A 22,172-nucleotide genomic window follows, 5' to 3' on the forward strand; every position below is an offset into this window, starting at 1 on the left:
ATCTGTACAGCACTAATCAAAATAGAAATAGCACAGAAGCAGATCACCATGTTCTAAACATGTGCAGCCACCTAATGCAGTAAAGTTCCAGTCAGAGTTTCGAGTTTTTCATGTTTGTTTACATCTCATCAGTTGAAGTCTTCATTAAAGTATTGCACAATGTATTATTGTTGTTGTTGTTTGATTTGTAAAATTCACCAAAATGTTTTTGTAGCGAATATGTTGTGTTCACTGGTGACTGGTAAAAGCTGAGTATTTTCAGGGAAATTTGCTGTGTGCCATGTTTAAACTAACTTTTTTCCTCCAGCGCCCCATCATACTTTGTGAGGCCAACATGACACCATAGAGCTGTAGTAGTCATGTTGGATGGGGAGACCACGTATGCACAAAACTTTCATGCTTGCATACTGTAAGCTCTGTCCACCTCAGATTTTACATTTTAGCCCTGTCTGCTTTATGCATGCATAATATTACTACTCAGTCAATACTGAATTTCCAACATGCATGCATTTAAAAAAAAAAAAAATCTCCTAGTAATTTCATTTGAAGGGTACGTTAGTTGACCGTAATGAGAAATTATGAACACTACAGCTGAGCATTTAACACTGATCTCTGTACGCTGGCACACTCAACATTGCGTGCACCTTTAGCCACATGGAACTGTAACAAGGCAAAACAAACCTTAAAGTAGCCCTCTCCCTTCCACAGTCAGAAAATATTTGATGCCCTCTGAAATGATAATAACAAAATATTTACCACTATTCTCAAGATGTTTTTGTCTTCTTGATTGAAGAAAACAGTGTGAAGCATCTGCACATATAAATAAGAAACAAAAAAAAAGATGTGCCAGCTACATATAGGGTGACTTCAAAAAATGAGGCATGGCATGGTTAGTCAGTGCCCTGGGGCCTCATGTATAAACGGTGTGTACGCACAGAAATGTTGCGTAAGAACTTTTCCACGTTCAAATCGCGATGTATAAAACCTACACTTGGCGTAAAGCCACGCACTTTTCAACGGTACCTCATACCTTGTCATACGCAAGTTCTCCGCTTGGTTTTGCAGACTGGCGGCACCCAGCGTCAAAGCAATGCTACTGTTCCTGTGTGGTTACACTTTATTTTCCTGACGTGGCTTTATAAATACACTGAAACTAACCGCATATTGTTTATTATTGTAACGCATCTGATTGCAATTAACTTGTAACAATATAATGGTCCAGGGAACAGCCATAGTATTCCAAATACCATAACTGCTTTAGCGTTGTTACTGTCACTGCACCTTCTTCTTCTTCTTTCAGCTGCTCCCGTTAGAAGTTGCTACAGCGGGTCATCTTTTTCCATATTACTCTCACTGCACCACTCAGAGTATTTATATCACTGTATCTGAGTATGAATCACAGCAGCAGCTGATTGGAAAGAGAATTATCTGTATACAGCATCAAGGTTACGCTGTCTCAGCCACTGCAAAACGCTTTAAAGCCTTTCCTGTACGGACCTCGCGGTTCAGAAACAGTTTCTTCCCAAGAACTTTAAATGCACTCAATCAATTGCACCTTGTAGAACTGTTTGTACTTATAAGTACAATCACCCCACTGTAAACTTGCACTATAGTTATAATATCGCACAACCTGAGCCACTTTATAAAACTTTAACTTCATTTAAATAATAATCTATATTCTTCACTGGGAGTGTCGTGAAGGAAAGAATAATTAAACATGTACTACGAAGATATTTCAATGTTCTTTAAATGTTTTGAAGAATCGGCGCTAAGCTTACAGATGGCTTAATTTCTATTACAGAGCTGATTGTGTGGCGATTGGTTACTTGGGGAAAGAAAAGCAAGGATTGCAGTGGCGGCTACGCCAATATATATTAAATATAAAACAGAAAGAGAAAATAACAACACAGCTAAAAACGCTCCAACAAATTTCGGCAAAAGTTAAATGCTTGTGTCATGAGCACGAGGCGGCTAGTGTCTGCAAAGGACATGGCCATCCACCGTGCATAAGCTGCCTTACTGACATTGGCGGGCGAAGGAGCCACCGATTCTTCCTCTGCCCAGTGCCACCACAAGCCTAGAGCCGCCCCTGAGTACTGCTGCAATAAGTTATTTCATCGAAGTGAAACACATGTTTAATAACGTGCTTTAACTCCTATCATCATAAAAATGATATCACGTATACATCTCAGTATTTTAGTTATTCAGAGAACTGTAATATCACGAATGTAATGGATTCTGTGTCCAGTTGGAGGAAGAGAGCCGGTTTAAGAAGCAAGTAGTAATTCACACACATAGAGCACATAGAAGATCAAATACAAAACAAAGCATTTAATGTGCTACTTTAATTACGATGTGATTTGAGAAACTGGTTAATTAAACGATTTTAAGATGAAGTTTATGATGTTCTACTTTAATGACAAAATAAACTACGTGATTAAAGTGGAAATGTGGAGATTGAAGTTGACATTTCGTGCTTTTCCCCCACTGTGTGCCTTTTTCTCTGTACCCTAATAAGCTTTCATATGACACTCAGACGGTGGGCTACAACTCGCCTTTTCACGGCGACTTTGATATGTGACTTCTTTTTTATTTCCGGCACTGTGCGATTTTGTAAACGTGAGCTTTCAAGTATCTCCAACACGCTATGTAACTCGATCAACTTCCTTTTGTTGATTATACCACGGTTTATTTGAACAAATAGTATGTTTTTCCTTTTGCCTCCACTTGGTATTCACTGAAATTCTTATATTTCCCCCGTGCTTTTCCCATTGTCTTTTTAACAGAATGCTGAGCTTAAGGGCGATTTATATTGATTTGCATATTCATAGAGGCGTAATTCTGGGTGGAGTTGGGGCGTTACATGAAGCGCGTGCACGAGTGTTAGTTTTCACGCTGATCGGGATTTATGTAGCGGAAGAACGTGGAAGTTGGAGTACGCACAGATTCCTGCATCTGGATTTTTCTGTGTGTAAGCACATTTCGGCTTTTGTGCTTACGCCATGTTATAGTGCGAGTTCTACGCACGGCGTTATACATGAGGCCCCAGGTGAGTGGAACTTTGTGAGCTAAGGATATATTTTAACTTATTGTATTCTTGTGGCAGTTTGTTCTGTTTGTGGTTATTTCATCTCCGTCTTTAGTTGTTTGAGGCATGGTGGTGCAGTGGTTAGCACTGCTGCCTCACACTTAGGTCACATTTTTGGCTACCATAATCAGTCCAGCATAGTTGGCTAATGCTTCCCTATCCCTCAGGGACACTTAAAAGACCACTGCACCATTATAATTAACTCAGAATTAAGTCAGTTTATTCTTCTTCTTCTTGGACTTCAGTGCATTTCACTGAGATAAAGGCAAAAGCAAATTTAGAGGGGTTCACTCATCACTATTGCACATGTACTGTCACTTACTTGCCCCAGCTATGCCTTGTTTTTATTTCTTGTCACCCAAACTATTCCCCTTTACCTTTGAATAGGAAGAGACTCATTTGACAACAATGATGTGAATAAAGTGGTGAAGATTTTGGAGTAAAAACCGGTGATAGCAGATGAGGAATCCATTTATACAAAATAATACCACTAGCATGTTGTACCTAAGATGTTAAAGACCTCTTAAGATTAATGTCTATTATTGCAGGAATTGACTTGTATACCAAAAATGTACATATATTTATTTATTGTGACGGATGGCCAGGGACCATGCCTGGCCGGGACGCCCCTTCACTATATCTACCAGGGGGACAAGGGTGGGAAGCCCAGTATCTCCCCCTGGAAGCTAGATGGCAGCCTCCCTGGGTTGAAGTGGTGCCTCGAACTCCCCCAGGGCTTCATGGGGGTTGGGGTTCTGTGCAGCTCTGTGGGGTTCCACAGGCGCTGCCAGGGGGTGCTGCAACAGGAGCAGCTGGCCCCTTTTGGGCACTAGTTTCTCCTTACCTGGAAGTGCAGCCGGATGTCGGCAATCAACCACCTGGAGCACTTCCAGATACCCAATAAAAGGGAGCCAGTCGGGTGGAGGTGGACAAGGTTGCCTGGGAGGAGTGGTGGTGCCAAGGAAGAGAGAAGGAAAGTGCTTAGTGTAACTGGTGTGTGTTTGGGACTGTTTATTGCCTGTGGAGTTCACGGGGAAGACGTGCCCCACAGGTGAAGAAAAAGAAATACAGGTAAAATTCCAATACAACAAACTCCCAGGGACCTAAAAAATATTTTGTTATAATGAAAATTTCGTTGCAATGCGATTCTGTATTTGTTACTATAGTGCTTTCTTTAACTTGCACCCAGGCATCTGCAATCATTTCAATAGCTTCTTTTGTGTTAATTTGAATCTCCTCCTGCCTACAAGGTATGCTGACGAGAATTTTTCTCAGCATTTCCTTACAATAATACACTTTCCCGAAGTGCAATTGCAGCATCTGTGGAAGATTGTTTGTCCTTTGCCGGGGCAGGACAAAAACAGGCTCATAGCGCTGCAGTGAAGTGACACAGAAGCAAATCATAAAAGATTGGGTTTGCGCTATAAGTCCCTGTCTTGCACCCCAAAACACGAGGCTGAGTCTCAGTACTTTAGGAAAACCAACAGCTTGAAACAGGAATGGCACACTTATTTATTGTAGCGTGATCTGCCATTCTGCTATACACAGACACAGCAGTCAGGCTGTATCACCTATCGATATCTTTTCTGTTTGCTTTGCCGGAGAGACGCAGAATATCTTTGAGCCAGCTGTTGCCCCGGGAACAGATAAACTGTCTTCCGTAGACGTGAAGATCAGACTTTGCGACGCTCTTCGTTGTATCGTCCAGTTAGGGGAGGTTCCAAGAGAGTTTACAAACCTCACATTTTCTTGAATGAGTGCTGCATTAATAGGAATGTTTCTTGAACGAGCATCTCTGAACCACATAAAAACTGCAGCAGTTCACATACGTTTGCAACCCAAGATTTTCAAGAAAGTTGACAGCGTCGATGGCGAAATTCCGAATTCACTGGCAATGTCTTTTTTTTTTGCCGCAATCGAGAGCTGCAAAAATGTAAAGTTTTTTTTCTAATATGAACTGTTAGCATTTTTTTGTGTCTGCCGTTTCTATAGGAGGGTGACAATGACTTAAATTCCAATGGATGTTTTTTTTAAACGTTGACGAGCAATAAGAAAAAGGTATCGCTGAAAACCGCAGGAAACAAAAAGGGCAAAAAAAAAAACAGTACGAGGAAAGTTCGAAGAAAGAAAAAAAAAATGACAGTGTTTCTGTTTGGGGATTGTTGTACACAACTGAGCTGCGGCCACAGAACTAGTTGTTCTGATGATTCATTCAGGCATTTCAAGGTCTTTTGGACACTTTGTTATAATGAAAGTATCTGCTGAAGGTACTTCATAGTAATGAGATTTCTATAGACTCGCGTCATATGAGGAAACTGCTGGGACCATAAAAATACTTCGTTGTAATGAAAATTTTGTTGTAAAGGTATTCGTTATAACGGAATTTTACCTGTATTTGTTTATTTTCCACGTGCCTCCCATGTCCAATCTGTGTCAGATCGGGCACTATATAGCGTATTTCTTTATATATATATATATATATATATATATATATATATATATATATATATATATATATATATATATATATAGTTAGTTTTAAGGAAGCCATAACCTGTCAGATGATGTCTAATAAAAGAATGTATGTCTGTTTACATAGGAACCAAAAGATCAGGAACTGTTTGGCAAGTTTTTATCATTGCCTGAAGTGAGGAAAAGCATTCATGTGGGCAATTTGATTTTCCATGATGGATCTGAAGTAGAAAAACATTTATTGGAGGATGTAATGAAAACCATTAAACCATGGTTAACTATTCTAATGGATAATTATCGGGTAAGTTTTATTGTTACCTCATTAATGTGTCATATACTGTAAAAGTTTCATAAAGATTCCTGTGTACATACAGTATGTAGATTTGCTGAGAATTCCTTATGAATCACATCTTTAAAATGTTAGAATGTAGTGTAATGCTTTTTGTCTTTAGTATAAATAGTAAACTTTTTCTTATTTTTTCTCTTGTTACGTGAAAATGAATGATAATGCCTTACAAGTTTTTGGTAATAAGGTACAGCTTCTAACAGATGTAAGAAATATATATATAACAACATGCTTAAATCATTTGAGTGTCAAGGACTAAAGGCCTACATGTCCTATTTTGTATCTATCATCCAATTTCATTTTCTAACAAATGCAAAACTGTCAAAGTCAACTTTATATTAAAATATTCCATGCAATTTCCATATTAATGTACATAATATAATTGTGTGTTTTCATGCCAAACAGATTAATGGACATCCAGTTCTGCAGAGATTTCCAAGGTTTTTCATTTGATTGCCCTCTGTCGACAATAGATGGTGCCTTTGGGCCAACCCAAGCTCAAAATAAATATTGAGAAAAACAACTACAAAAAGGGTGTCATATTAATAACATAATGAACACACAATGTAAATGAAAACATAGATAAACAAAATACAAAATGAACAGAAAGGTACAAATCCAAATGTCTCTTTGGGCCTAACTACTGTAAATGGGACATTGCATATTCTTACCAGTCCACTAAGAACCACACTTTAGCGCTCCTTTCTCCCAATGTTTGTACCTTTTTCTCTCTCTCTCTCTCCCATCTGTCAGGTGAAATGAGGCAGAGTTGCACTTATTAGTGTCACGCTTTTGTATTATATTTCATTTTTTCTGAGCTTAATAATTTTTCTTTGGGATGTTGTTATTGTTTAAATATTTGTAAAATAAAACGATTTCAGTTTTACTTTAATTTTCAGAGTACATTATAATGTGGGACTTTTTATTTAAGTTTAAAATTTTGTTTTGAATTATTGTTATCCTGCTGCCAGTTTGTATTCACATTATTCTGATGAGACTTAATTCATGGGTACATGATTTCTTGAGCTTTGCTTGAGTTGTGATTTAATTTCCACTGCTACTATTTAAGATGGCAGTGTGAAAACACCAGCATCCAAAATTCTAAACAGAACCTTATAAAACCTTGAGAATCTTGGTATGTGTATAGGGAAAGATATTTAAGGCAATCAGAATATTTTGCAGCAATTATGTTATAACTTAGATTTTGGGTATTTTTTCCTTCCTGGTTTTGACTTCATCCTATTATTCTGACTGTTCTTTTATGTTGTTCTTCTGTGCTCCAGTTCCTGGTTTAATAATTATCACAGACCAGTCCTTAGAGATGAGCTTTTCTACCTTAACACAATAGGTACTTCTCTGTCAGATCCATTGAACCTCCTGGTAAAATTGCATCTGTATTTATCTATTTATAAACTTGTTTCAATGTTTAATTATTTTCATTCTTTTTCTTTTATTATAATTTGATTTTAATATGGGGTGGCATGGTGGTGCAGTGGGTAGCGTTGCTGCCTTGCTGTTAGGAGACCCGGGTTCTCTTCCCGGGTCCTCCCTGCATCGAGTTTGCATGTTCTACCCATGTCTGTGTGGGTTTCCTCTGGGGTCTTCGGTTTCCTTCCACAGTCCAAAGACATGCAGGTTAGGTGTATTGGTGATTCTAAATTGTCCTTAGAGTGTGCTTGGTGTGTGAGTGTGTGTGTGTGTGTGTGTGTGTGTGTGTGTGTTGCGCCACCCTGCGGTGGGCTAGTGCCCTACCCAGGGTTTGTTTCCTGCCTTGTGCCCTATGTTGGCTGGGATTGGCTCCAGCAGACCCCTGGGTAGTTAGGATATATAATTAGATAATGGATGGATGGATTTTGATATGCCTCTCTGCCCTTTAAATAAATAAGATTAAAAATGTATGCTGTATGTTTGCATCAGTAAAATCCAGGCTAAAGGTGCACTTTTAAATGTTTGTAAAACTTATAAATATTTGCTCTACATCCAATCACAGTGGAATATGCTTGGAGAAGTTCTTTCACACAAGATTTTAAACTACACTACATCTGCTTTTTGTTATAACTTTTTATTGTTTAAGCATTGTAAAATTAGCCTTCAAACGAGCAAGATAATTTAGCTAGTGAAGTTAATATTTTGTGCAGTAATTGTAAACAGAATAAACTCAAGGCTGAAATGCAAAGATCATTAAAATATAATTTTCAACTTAAGAGCTTAGAGCACTACACACATTACAAATACGTGTTTAAAATTAAACAAAGTGCCATTCAAGAAAAGTGCATGAAACAGTGTATTATAAAAAAGAGACAGGCCAAGCTCAAAAACAACATATAATGGGTACAATATAATTATATAAATAACTATGAACTCAAATAATTTTTTTTATAGTTTCTCTAAAAGCTTATCATACTAATAATTAAAATTTATGGTTATGTATAAATATTTTAAAAGGAGGCTTACTGATAACTAAAGAGGGATATATAAAGCTTGAATCTGCATTGATTCTAGGGAAAATTAACCTCGCAGCTGCACAATCATTATGAACAAGTAAGAACTACTCAAAATGCACCTTCAGCCATTAGTAAATGATATGAAATCATGGATAATCTCATTAATAGGTAGAGCATGTCAGATTGTTAATGATCTTCTGGTTGATTATTATAATCAGGCCTGAGTAAGTGGCTGTCTTTGGAGACTTGGATTGGCTCGTTGAGTAGGTGAGCATGAGTGCAGATAGTGTAGCCTTTGAACCCAAGTGAGCAGTGTGAGGCAGCATAAAGGTAGAGACAGTGGACACTGCAAGAAAAAGATCATTAGAACTGCATGGAAGGAGTCATGGAGGATTACAGCAGTTGTAGTGATGTTGGAGGGCAGTCAAGGAAGGAAACAGCCTCCAGTAAACCTTATGTGAGGGAGCAAGGGAGAGATACTCTGTTAAACAATGTATTCTGTTACAAACACTAGCGATGCAACTACTCAAAATTTTTATTTATTGGGCAAAGTGGCGAGTCATATTGTACATAACTAATCAACTAGATTCACGTTGATGGATAAGTACCTAGATAGGTAGATACATAGCACTTTATTTGTCCCCAAGATGAAATTATGATTACTACTGCAAAAACTACAATATGTGCAAGTTCATTTGCACTATAAATTGCATTAGAAAAAAAAAATCAATCAATGTGTTGCTTAAAAGGGCTCTGTTCTTCAACCCCAAAAGCAGATCTGAAAGGTACAGGATACATGTTTGCATGCATGCACAAAGATATGCCTAGAACATTACAGGGTCGCATGGCCTACCAAAGCAACTAAAAAACTAGTTAGAAATGCCAGGCACAAAGAAAAGTAAACATTCTCAAAAGGAAATAGTTTTCTAGATAAGAAATTGCATTGAGCATCTTATATAAAATTAGGATGAAATGATCATGATGATGAAAATTAGTTTGCTTCTGCATTTTAACAATATGTAGTATTATTGGTTTTTTTAAAAAAGATAACTTAAAGATAGGGTGAGAAGCTCAGTCATCCGGGAGGGGCTCAGAGTAGAGCCGCTGCTCCTCCGCCTCGAGAAGAGTCAGATGAGGTGGCTTGGGCATCTGATCAGGACGCCTCCCTGGTGAGGTGTTCCGGGCACGTCCAACCGGGAGGAGGCCCCGGGGAAGACCCAGGACACGCTGGAGGGACTATGTCTCCCGGCTGGCCTGGGAACGCCTTGGGATTCTCCCGGAAGAGGTGGAAGAAGTGGCCGGGGAGAGGGAAGTCTGGGCCTCTCTGCTTAAGCTGCTGCCCCCGTGACCCGACCTCGGATAAGCAGAAGAGGATGGATGGATGGATAGTATTATTGGTAGAAGTTTACTATGTATTTTTTTTGCACAACTTCTAGGAAAAGGAGGGTGGTGTCCCAGTTGCCCTTAATGCAGAGCCACCACTTCTTTCACGTTACTTTCCTGTATTTATACTTGGAATTATAAGGTGTGCATCTTGTAATCACAATGTATATGCTGTAGTACTGAGTTAAATGAGTTTTTTAACTTGAAAGAGAAAGACATTCAAATTTTACATGTTAAAAGGAGAATTTTTTTTTTTTGAAATTTTATTAATTTTATTGCAATCATTCCATACAAATCAATCAATTTTTACAAAAAGTAGGATTGAGAACAAATCGACCCCCACCCCTTAGAAAGAGAGAGAGCAAGGCCAACGAGTAAAACTTAAGGCTTGTAAACATACCTAAATTGGTGAGTTTGATAAGCCAATAGAAATGAATGGAGAAGAAAAAGAAATACAGAAATAATTGCTTCCTCTGTGCTTTAAGAGCTTATTCTAAAATATTACTGATTAGATCCTGCCATGTTTTAAAAATAAACCTGTACAGAACCTCTAACTGAGTATTTGATTTTTTCCAATTTCAAACAGTATAAAACATCGGTTTCTCACTGACTTAAAAGAGGAGAGTTAGGATTCTTCCAGTTTAGCAAAATAAGTCTGCGTGCCAAAAGTGTAGTGAATGCAGTCACAGTTTGTTTGTCCTTCTCCACTTTAAACCCATCTGGAAGAACGGCAAACACAGCTGTTAGTGGATTAGGAGCGATTGTGACACCAAGGCTGTCTGAAACGTAATTAAAAATTTTGGTCCAGAATGACGTTAATTTGGTGCAGGCCGAAAAAACATGTGACCCAGTGAGGCTGGGACTTGATTGCAGCGTTCGCAGGTTGGATCTTGCCCTGGAAACATTTTGGAGAGTTTAAGGCGAGACAGATGTGCTCGATATATAATTTTGAGTTGAATAATTGTATGCTTTGCGTATATGGAGCTTGAGTGAATTCTCTGTATTGCTATTTTTCACTCCTTTTCTGATATATTAATTGAGAGATCTTTTTCCCAGTGTCCTCTTGGATCTTTGAAAGAGAGGGACTGTAAAATAATTTTATATATTGCAGAGATGGTGTCTGAGTCCTTGAAATTGAGCAATATTTTTTCCAGCGTGGACGAGGGTGCAAGATGAGGAAAATCGGGCAGGTTCTGTTTAACAAAGTTCCTAATTTGAAGATAGTGAAAGAAATGTGTAGCTGGAATGTTAAATTTAGATTGTAATTGTTCATAGGATGCAAATATGTTGTCTATATAAAGATCTCTAAGCAAGTTAATCCCAAATTTTTTCCAGATATTAAAAACTGCATATGTTTGCGAAGGTTGAAAGAGGTGGTTCTCTTGCAGAGGTGCCACTGATAAAAGATTCCCCACCTTAAAATGCTTCCTAAATTGGTTCCATATTCTGAGTGAGTGAAGCACAATTGGGTTATTAGTATACTGCTGATAACTTGCATTTATTGGGGCACAGAGCAGGGAATATAAAGAAGTACTGCAGGATTTTTGTTCTATTGCGGACCAGGCCTGTGTATGTTCATCTGTTTGTGTCCAGGTTTTTATAGCTTGTATGTTTGCTGCCCAGTAATAAAACTGGACGTTAGGTAGAACCATGCCACCTTCTGCCTTTTGTCTTTGTAGGGTCGCTCTGTGGATACGTGGATGTTTTGAGTTCCAAATAAATTAGGTTATTGCTGAATCTAATTGCTGAAAAAAATGATTTATTGATGTATATTGGAATGTTTTGAAATAAAAAAGGAGCTTAGGAAGAATATTCATCTTAACAGTGTTAATTCTTCCAGCTAGAGTGAGATGGAGGGTTGACCATCTATGCAAGCCTTGCTTAATTTTTTCCATGCAGACGACGAAATTTTGTTGATAAAGAGTATTATGTTTACTTGTGATGTTTACCCCGAGGTATTTAAACTGTTCTGCAATGATAAAAGGTAGGGTGTCTAATCTAATATTATATGCTTGGGAATTCCCTGGAAAGACCAGAGACCTTTTGAAATTCTAGTAATGGTGTTAAGACTGCAGGCACAGAATTTTGGGGGTCTGATATATACAGCACCATATCATCTGCATAGAGAGAAATTTTCTGTTCCAGTCCCTCTTTGATAATCCCCTTTATCTGATCAGCATTTCGACAGTGAACCGCCAGTGGTTCAATGGCGATTGCAAACAGCAGCAGTGACAAGGGGCATCCTTGTCTGGTACCACATTCTAGTTTAAAGTAGTCTGAACAAATGTTGTTTATACTAAATGAAGCTTCTGGATTGGTATACAGTAGTTTGATCCATGCACAAATGTTCGGGCCAAACCCAAATTTCTCTAATGCAGTAAAAAGATATTTCCATTCAATCATGTCAAATGCTTTTTCTGCATCCAGTGATAATATTTGTGGGGTGTTTGACATAGTTGGTGAGTATATTACATTAAATAGGCGTCGAAGATTTGAAGGTAAGTGTCGACCCTTGATAAATCCACTTTGATCTTGTGATAAAGATTTGAAGGTAAGTGTCGACCCTTGATAAATCCACTTTGATCTTGTGATATTACCGAAGGGAGCACTTTCTCCATCCTTCTAGCTATGATTTTTGAGAGTATTTTAACATCATTATTCAAAAGCGAAATTGGTCTCTATGATGGACATTGTAATAAGTCCTTATTTTGTTTAGGAAAAACTGTGATTAATGCTTGGCAAAAAGTTTGAGGAAGAGTTTGATTGTCTCTGGCTTCTGTAAATGTTGCTAACAGGAGGGGAGCTAGCTGAGCGGAGAATTTCTTATAAAATTCTGCAGGGTAGCCATCAGGCCCTGCTGCTTTCCCGCCTTGAAGTGACTTTATAGCATCTAGTAATTCTGATAACGCCAGAGGTTTATCGAGTTCCTCCGCACTAAAAGTGTCTATTTGTGGTATCTGTAATGCATCCAGAAATGCATTAGATTGTGTGTTGTCTTCTTTAAACTCAGTAGAATATAAGGATTTATAGTAGTCTCTAAATGTGTGCATTATATTTCTGTGGTCGATGATTTTGTCTCCGTTCGTGTTGGTGATTACAGGGATTGCGTTGCGGACTTCTTGCTTGTGAATTTGTTGAGCTTAAAGCTTATTAGCTTTCTCTCCGTGTTCACAGTAATGATGTCTGGATTTATAAATTAGTTGTTCAGTTTCTTTAGTTGTCAAGAGGTTTAGTTCTGAATGCAGAGCCTATCTTTTCCTATGTAGAGCCTCGCTTGGAAGCCTGGCATGTTCTTCATCTATTCTAGTAATTAAAAGGAGAATTTTTAAAATTGTCTCATAAGGTTAACTAGAAGCGAATATAGAGACACAAATACTGCAGGTCTACAGCAATATTTTATAGCTGTGTTGAACTAACTGCAGGGTAGCAAAAGAAAGATTTGAATAGACAGATAATAAAGCACTACACTGTTCAGTTCTGTAGTCAATACAAATGAGCAAGCTTGTGTTTTTAAATGGAGGGACAATTAATTAGTTCCAAGGGAAAACTGAATTGTTACAGAATCCCACACATATTAAAAGCCATAAGATGTAGACCAGGGGTTTCTCAACGATTGTCCTGGGGACCCCCTGTGGCTGCAGGTTTTTGTTCCGACCAGATTCCTAATCAGTGACAGCACCTTATAGCACTCATCTCATTTAATTAGCTGGTATTTTTTTTTTCTTTTATTCGACATTCAGAAAACCATAGCAGCATGATTTTTACATTTATAAGACATTTATAAATATTTCTGCTTTTGCTCTAAATTTAAATGCTTAACTCTCTTTTGTTGATTTCTTTATACTTTGCACTTTCTCTGTGCAGTTTTTCCCCCTTCATTGTATCTTAAGTACTCCGAGCTGGCTGAGGAGTGCAGGGAGGCCGGCTGGAAGACCACCATCTACCCAGTGGAGGTGGGATGCCGAGGGTATGTGGGGCTGTCAACCACATGCCTCCTGAGGGATGCAGGGGTGACTGGAAGGAATCTAAGAAAGGCCATTAAAGATCTGGCAGAAGAGGCAGAGAAAGGCAGCTTTTGGCTCTGGTTGAGGAGAAAGGACAGGAGCTGGGGAAAGAACAAATAACCCCAATAACAGCTGCAGGGGCTGACAGGTAGACGTCCCTGTCACTGCTCCGCCACCAGGAGACGTTCTAGCGATTAAAGGAGCGAAACGTTGGTGAATGGTGGTTCCTAGCTGAAGACCCTGCAGCTGACCCATGGGCACCGGAGGAGGTGCGACAGGCAGCAATGCCAAGCAGGTTATACCACCTACCTGTACATTGACTGAATTATGACAACTTAAAACGAGCAGAGCAGACACCCAGGCAAACAACACTGAATAATCAAAGGCTGCAGCTACTTTAGAGTCAGACCCACTGATTAGTAAATAATGGATTAATTAAACAATTAGAAGAAAACCTAGAAAAGTAGAATGAAAATCAAAATGAAAATACTGTTAAAAAGAAAAAAATACATTATTCCTATATAACTGCTTGGTACATTTCGATAGATTTTTTTTTTTTAGCAAACTTAGTTTTCTAATTAATATATTGTTCCTTAAACACAGAACTTGAGAAATATAAGTTCACTTAATTAGCCCAGGAGTTCAATTAAAAACAGAAGCTGGTTGGAACAAAAACCTGCAGCGACAGGGGGTCCCCAGGACCGACGTTGAGAACCCCTGATGTAGACAAAAACTACACTCGAGTCAAAACAATTTAAAATAAAAGTGTTCATAATCAATTTTGCCAACTTCTGATTATTAAAAATAATCACATTTTAAGAAAAGACTAACTGATTCATGTATCCACATAAAGTGGTATACATTTCAAAGGAATTTATAGCCTGGTTTTTCAGCTCTCATCACCCTTTACGAAGTTACTCCCATTTTTTCATCTTGCATATTTATACTAGGAAACTGGTGGACCTTTGGTCATCCCATGTTCAAGGATCTAGCCCGAGCAGTTTGCAGGAACTGGCAGAGTGCCACACAGCGTATGCTTGATGATTAGTGGAGACGGCAACTGTCATTCATTTTCTTATCATGTAACTGGCTTCTGCAATTTCTCTCATGCTCAGCAGATGTTGCTGCTGTTCTTTTATCTTGTCGTCTTTGTCACATTCTTGATCAATTACTCTGTTTACCAAAGGAAAGACACAAACCATGATAACTTTCTGGAGGCGGCAGCTTAGCTACATTTTTTTGCTTCACCAGTGTGTATCTCGTCATGAGCTTTAGGTTAAGACCAAGAGCAGGGTTTTAGCTGAAGTTCTTTGTGAGTAATTGCGTGACGAACAGACACAACGCTTGTCATTTTATATACATTGTGGAGACCAGCCTTGACACAGACAGGCAGACACCGATGGTTTACAACAACACACACGTTTATTCATATTTACAATATTTACAATACCCCTTCACCACACACCCTCAATCCCGGCCTCTCAATGTCCAGCCGTCCATCACTGCCTCCACTCCTCTCCTTTGAGCTTCATCCTCTTTCACTCGAATCCAGCTAACGAATGGAGGGAGGCGGCCCCTTTTAAATCCATCTGGACATGCTTCAGGTGCCCCCTGACAAGCTTCCTCCGGCACTTCCTGGTGTGGCGGAAGTGCCGCTTGAGCACCCGGAAGCACTCCGAATGTCCCTGGTTTTCCTTCTGCCAGCGCCTTCGGGTGTGGCTGTGGCGGAAGTGCTGACGTCCAAGGCTTCTCAGGTGTCCAGGTGCCCCCTGGCGGTGACCACGGACCCCTATAGGGTTGAGTTTCCATGCTCCATTCCCGTGGCACCCATACAAACCAGGGCGGCTACCCTCTCATGGTCCGGAGGAGGTCTAGTCCCTCTCCCGGTCCTTCCAGGTGTCCCGGCTGGGTACCGCCCCAGCCGCTCGCCAAAACATAGATATACACATATATATTTTTTTAATAAACAGAAAAAGTTATATGTAAGGATTACAAAAATATAGTACAACTGCTTTTTATCATCTCACTAAGGCCTTTTAAAACACATTATTATTAGATTAACTGACAAAAAAGATTAAGATAGTAATTTTCGTAATACTGTACAATGAAATAAGAATGAGATATGTGGTGTTTTTTTCTTTGTAATGTTTAGTTACATTTACAGTATTCAAGTTATTTTGTCATAAAATGGATATAAAGTGCATTATTTTTAATGTATTTTATATCATTAATTTTTTTTTACATCATTTAGAGTTTTAAAATCAATTAGATCAAAGATTTCTGATTAACTGAGAACTAAATCAGTTTACATAGATTTGTTTCGTGACATAAGGAAGAGAATTCCCAAATTAGGTGACATTTTGACATTTGTAGTTGCAGTCACTGTTAAATTTTGCTCAACAGCTTGTAAAACTTCAGCCACATGTGTTCTTGGAATACAGCTTGCAGTGATTTTCTCTTTAATCTAGATAAAGTGAAATTTGAAGCTTAACTACAGTTACCCGTCAAAATTGTGTCTAGCTTGTCTTTAAGATGAAAGTTGCTGCTTATTTCCTGCATCTTTAAACTGTTTATGGTTCATGTATTAACTTTAAAATAATGTAATTATAATAAAAATAGTAATTCTAAAGAGAGAAAATTACTTTAAAAACATTTTCAAAATCTTTTTAATGTATTGTGTTCAATAAGTCAATACATAACACTCTAAAAAGCACATAATCCAAAGCAGTGTCAACTGTTAATGGAGCCTTTTCTGGCAGCATTAGGTACGGCAAGAAACAAATTTGAAAAGGGTGCCAGTCTACTGTGAGGCCCACTCACACTCGTGCAGGGCCTTACCAATTTAATTAACTTAACAAGCATGGTCTTTAGAATATGGGAGGAAAAACTGAATACTTGGCAGAAAGAAAACCTCACAGATATTGGGAGAATATGTATAGCTAATGACCAGACACATGATTTGAATCGAAGGATATCTGGATCTATGCGACAACAGTGCTAATCACCGTACCACCAGATTGAAGCATAATAAATCAGAATACCCATTTTGTGTTTGACTTTGTTTAAAATTCAAATGGTTAAATATAGTAGGTCTGTGTACATCATGGTTGCCTTGTGTGGGGTGGTGTCACATAACCACAAATGGGCTATGTGTAAATCAACGTGACCATTTAAATCCCCCCAAATACAAATGATGGAATTAAGCCCATAGTAACAGGATCTTACCACGCCCATTAGATAGAAACTGAAAAATTATTGTGTAAATGAATAATACACTTAACTAACTAAAAATTGGATTAGATCTTAGCACTCACACTCATAAACCCATACATAGGCCAGTCATACCACTGATCTTAAAGACTGAACTAAGTTACATTTTCTATAACCAGGGCATCTAACATCTCAATTTCCGGGGAGTTCACTTTATCTTTACAGGTGTGAACAATTAATACTTTTACAACATAAATTCTTAACATATTGTGAGGGTGTTGCCATAATAGATATTCCATGTCCTACCTGAAAGATTATGGAGAAGCTGTGTAATAAGTATCTGTGTAATGTTCAAACCTATTGTATTTTATCGTGCATAGTAGCAAAGGGAACAAGTAAACATCTATATTCTAGAATAGTTTAGAATAGTGTTGCCAAAGGTGTTGTTTTTTTTTCTTCAGTGAATATTCTGTATTCACCTGTGACCTCGTTTAACAAAGGTTTTCTTCTAAATTTGCAATTCGCCTTGTGGCTTAAACAACCATTTTTTGCCCAGTGCTCCATGATGTTTTGCAAGGCCAGCGTGACATCTCACAGCTGTAATAGCTGTAATTTTTGTACTTGTTGCCTTTAAGGTACTTTGCTCTTCTGCATTAGTACTTTTAACTTTTAATAAAGTCTTTTCCTACTGCTTCTGTTTTTGTTGATGCTCTTTTGGGTTTTGTAACTGCATGAGTGCCCTCCTCAGGCCACTTAAGTACTATTCAGTTATCCCAATTAAAGGGTAAGCCCAGAGATATACAAGTATATAAAAGCCTGTGCTGTCCTGGGTAATGGACCATCTATCAGGCATACCACAGTTTGTGAGACTCAAGGAATGTGTCTCTGAAGTGGATGTCAGCAACACTAGAGCACCACAAGGAAGAGTCCTGTATCCTTTTCTGTTTACTCTGTACACCTTGGACTATAAATGTAATTCCAGGTCATGTCACTTGCAAAACTTATCTAATGTAGTGTACTGATGAGGGAGCTGAGTAAAGATATCATGTGGAGAACTTTGTTTCCTGGTGCAGAAAGAACTATCTACAACTTAATTTTGGCAAAACCAAAGAACAGGTTATTGACTTACACCATGTCAAAGGGCTATATGCCTGGTCACTTTTCAGGGAGTGGATATGGAGGTGCTACACTGATAATAATTGGGGTTCACATTAATGGACCGGACTAGTAACACAGATGAACTATATAAGAAAGGGCTGAGCCATCTCTTTTTACTTTCTCGTGTATGAAGTACAGGGAAAATATTGTAATCATCCAAAAATTCTATTTTGAGATTTTGATGAATCTCAATGTTTTAGATCTCCCTGAGCCCGAAAACACCATTTTTGTAATTATGTCTGTGTCTGTGTGTGTGTGTGTGTGTGTGTGTGTGTGTGTGTGTGCATGTGCATACAACTATTGGGTACAAAACAGATTTCTATCAACTTTTGGGAGACTTCCGTAAACTGGAACTGGTACTTTACCTTTAATTCATGGAGCTGCAGAGTCCAAGTTATTCATCTTTACTTATATAATAATTATTCAATATATTATTAACTAGCAAAATACCCGCGCTTCGCAGCGGAGAATTAGTGTGTTAAAGAAGTAATGAAAAGAAAAGGAAACATTTTAAAAATAACGTAACATGATTGTCAGTGTAATTGTTTTGTCACTGTTGAGTGTTGCTGTCATATATATATATATATATATATATATATATATATATATACACACACACACACATATAAACATATATATATATATATATACATACAGTATACATACATATCTACATATATACATATACACACTGTGGCCCCCAGCCGGGACGCCCAGGAGGACGTGAGGAGGGCTTGTGCCTCCTCCAGACCGCGAGGGGCGTCCGTCCTGGTTTTGTTGGGAGCCACGGGTTGAGGGCATGGAAGGCCCTACCCTGTAGGGGCCGTGGTTACCGCCAGGCGGCGCCCGATGCCGTTGATCCCATACAGTCGCCGGCCGGAGCTGGAGCCCGCCGGGACGCTTGGAGGACGAGAGGAGGGCTTGTGCCTCCTCCACACCGCAGGGCGTCCGTCCTGGTTCTGTTGGGGACCACGGGTACAGGGCATGGAAGCCCAGCCCTGTAGGGGCCCGTGGTCACCGCCAGGCGGCGCCCGATGCCGGTTTATCCCGACGGTCCGCGGCTGGGGCTGGAGCCCGCCGGGCGCTTGAGGACCGGAGGAGGGCGAGTGCCTCCTCCAGACAGAGTGGGGCGTCCGTCCTGGTTAGGCAGGGGCCTCGGGTACAGGGCATGGAAGCCCAGCCCTGCAGGGACCCGTGGCTACCGCCAGGCGGCGCCCCAGTGCCTAATTATCCCGGGAGCCCGACACTTCCGCCACACCAGGAAGTGCCGGGGGGAGGACTTTGTGTGGCACCCGGAGAGCTGCCAGAAAGACAGCCGACACTTCCGCCACGCTTGGGCGTGGCTAAGGGCGGAACACCTGGGGCTCATCCGGGAGCCTTATTTAAGGGGCCGCCTCCCTCCAGTCAGGTGTGGAAGTCGGGAGGAAGGAGACGGAACTGGAGAGTGAGGACGGGAGGCGGCCAGGAAGGCACAAGAGACTGTGGGCCTGGACTTTGGGGAAATCGGTGCAGAGGCACTGGGGTCGTGTGAGTGTGCACTAGGACTTTTATATTGTAAATAGTGTGTCAATAAACAGTGTGTTGGGCAAGAATATGCTGTCCGTCTGTCTGTGCCGGGGCCAGCGTTCACAACATATATATCTATACTAATAAAAGGCAAAGCCCTCACTGACTGACTGACTGACTCACTCATCACTAATTCTCCAACTTCCCGTGTAGGTAGAAGGCTGAAATTTGGCAGGCTCATTCCTTACATCTTACTTACAAAAGTTGGGCAGGTTTCATTTCAAAATTGTACGCGTAATGGTCATAACTGGAACCTATTTTTTCGTCCATATACTGTAATAGACTGCAGCTCGATGGCCGTGGGAGGTGGAGTTGTGTGTCACGTCATCACGCCTCCCACGTAATTGAGTGCCTGCCCATATAAGGTAAATATTCGTGGGCGAAGGACTGTGCTTAGTATATTCATAAGTAAAAATATCTGAATCACAAACTGATGTTAATTATATTTTGTCCATGAATACTTCTTAAATAATTCCAAATAGTCTATCTGCTTCCTTTCATATCTTTTCCGATGGTTGTGCTGCTTCCAGGCATGTATTTTCGTATTAAAGCATTTAACCAATCACATTTCAGCCATCATTTGTTGCCAGGCAGAGAGGACTTTACAATCCGTTGTGCAGGCACTCTAACACAGAATAAATGTCGATTAATCTGTTGCTTCAACCAATCAGATTTTGAGTTGGTGTCAGTAAGGCCCTGTAGCAGGTGTACGGCGACATCACCATATTCAGACCCATTGATTGGATAGAAGCCGCAGGTTCAATTTTCAGCATTAGCTTCGACGGGGATAGAAAGGGACTTTTTGATGGAACTGAGGCGCACGGATAATCCGTACGACAGAGTGATTGAACTATTTTTTAGGAAAGAGAGGAGGATGGATTTTGTTTAGAAATATTCCGAATTTTTGATGAGTGAAATGTTGCGATTGTATCTGCGATGCAGTGGCTCTTTATACTGTATTTCTGCATATTAAGATGGTTTTTATAACCATAAATTAGTTTTTGAGGGGTGGGTTGATTCAGATGGAGCACTACTGCAGGCCTAGGTGTGAGATGCACGGTCCGCCAATGGACCAGATGATACGTAAATACATTTCTATGGTGAAGAAAAATTTATGCAATGATGACTACATTTAACTTACATTCCTACCAACAATATTTCTGTCGGCTAAATAAAAATTACTTATATTTAAAATTTAAATAGAACTTGAACAGATACGATAGTTCATAATGCCCACGCATCACTACGTGCATGTAAGAGCAGAAGTCATCCGTTTTAACAAGTAGCGTATTGCACTGATACGAAAGAGCCTGCCCATTTAATTATTTAGGAATGGAAGAATAATTAAGAATTTGTACAAATAATGTTTTTCTGTTTTCTTCCTCGATGGATTCTGGCACACCCAGCAACAGCTGCTCGCACCCCAAAGGGTGTAATATATATATATATATATATATATATATACACTCACCTAAAGGATTATTAGGAACACCTGTTCAATTTCTCATTAATGCAATTATCTATTCAACCAATCACATGGCAGTTGCTTCAATGCATTTAGGGGTGTGGTCCTGCTCAAGACAATCTTCTGAACTCCAAACTGAATGTCAGAATGGGAAAGAAAGGTGATTTAAGCAATTTTGAGCGTGGCATGGTTGTTGGTGCCAGACGGGCCGGTCTGAGTATTTCACAATCTGCTCAGTTACTGGGATTTTCACGCACAGCCATTTCTAGGATTTACAAAGAATGGTGTGAAAAGGGAAAAACATCCAGTATGCAGCAGTCCTGTGGGCGAAAATGCCTTGTTGATGCTAGAGGTCAGAGGAGAATGGGCGACTGATTCAAGCTGATAGAAGAGCAACTTTGACTGAAATAACCACTCGTTACAACCGAGGTATGCAGCAAAGCATTTGTGAAGCCACAACACGCACAACCTTGAGGCGGATGGGCTACAACAGCAGAAGACCCCACCGGGTACCACTCATCTCCACTACAAATAGGAAAAAGAGGCTACAATTTGCACGAGTTCACCAAAATTGGACAGTTGAAGACTGGAAAAATGTTGCCTGGTCGGATGAGTCTTAATTTCGGTTGAGACATTCAAATGGTAGAGTCAGAATTTGGCGTAAACAGAATGAGAACATGGATCCATCATGCCTTGTTACCACTGTGCAGGCTGGTGGTGGTGGTGTAATGGTGTGGGGGATGTTTTCTTGGCACACTTTAGGCCCCTTAGTGCCAATTGGGCATCCTTTAAATGCCATGGGCTACCTGAGCATTGTTTCTGACCATGTCCATCCCTTCATGACCACCATGTACCCATCCTCTGATGGCTACTTCCAGCAGGATAATGCACCATGTCACAAAGCTCGAATCATTTCAAATTGGTTTCTTGAACATGACAATGAGTTCACTGTACTAAAATGGCCCCCACAGTCACCATATCTCAACCCAATAGAGCATCTTTGGGATGTGGTGGAACGGGAGCTTCATGCCCTGGA

General features: G+C 39.7%; 1 protein-coding gene across 2 annotated transcripts in view; it reads left to right on the plus strand.

The window, feature by feature from the left end:
* The window catches only part of cpvl (carboxypeptidase vitellogenic like), a 134,088-nt gene that overhangs the window by 76,777 nt on the left and 35,139 nt on the right, over positions 1-22,172 (plus strand). Inside the window, exons 12-13 of one of the 2 annotated variants that reach the window (XM_039736432.1) lie at positions 5,688-5,861; positions 6,312-6,708. In XM_039736432.1, coding sequence (XP_039592366.1) covers positions 5,688-5,861; positions 6,312-6,359 — 222 coding nt within the window. In that variant the 3' untranslated portion in view covers positions 6,360-6,708. Of the gene's footprint in view, positions 1-5,687; positions 5,862-6,311; positions 6,709-22,172 lie in introns of those variants that run through there. The other variant, XM_039736431.1, reaches the window with a different exon arrangement.

This window comes from Polypterus senegalus, chromosome 15, assembly GCF_016835505.1.
Source record: "Polypterus senegalus isolate Bchr_013 chromosome 15, ASM1683550v1, whole genome shotgun sequence".
Taxonomy (NCBI): domain Eukaryota; kingdom Metazoa; phylum Chordata; class Cladistia; order Polypteriformes; family Polypteridae; genus Polypterus; species Polypterus senegalus.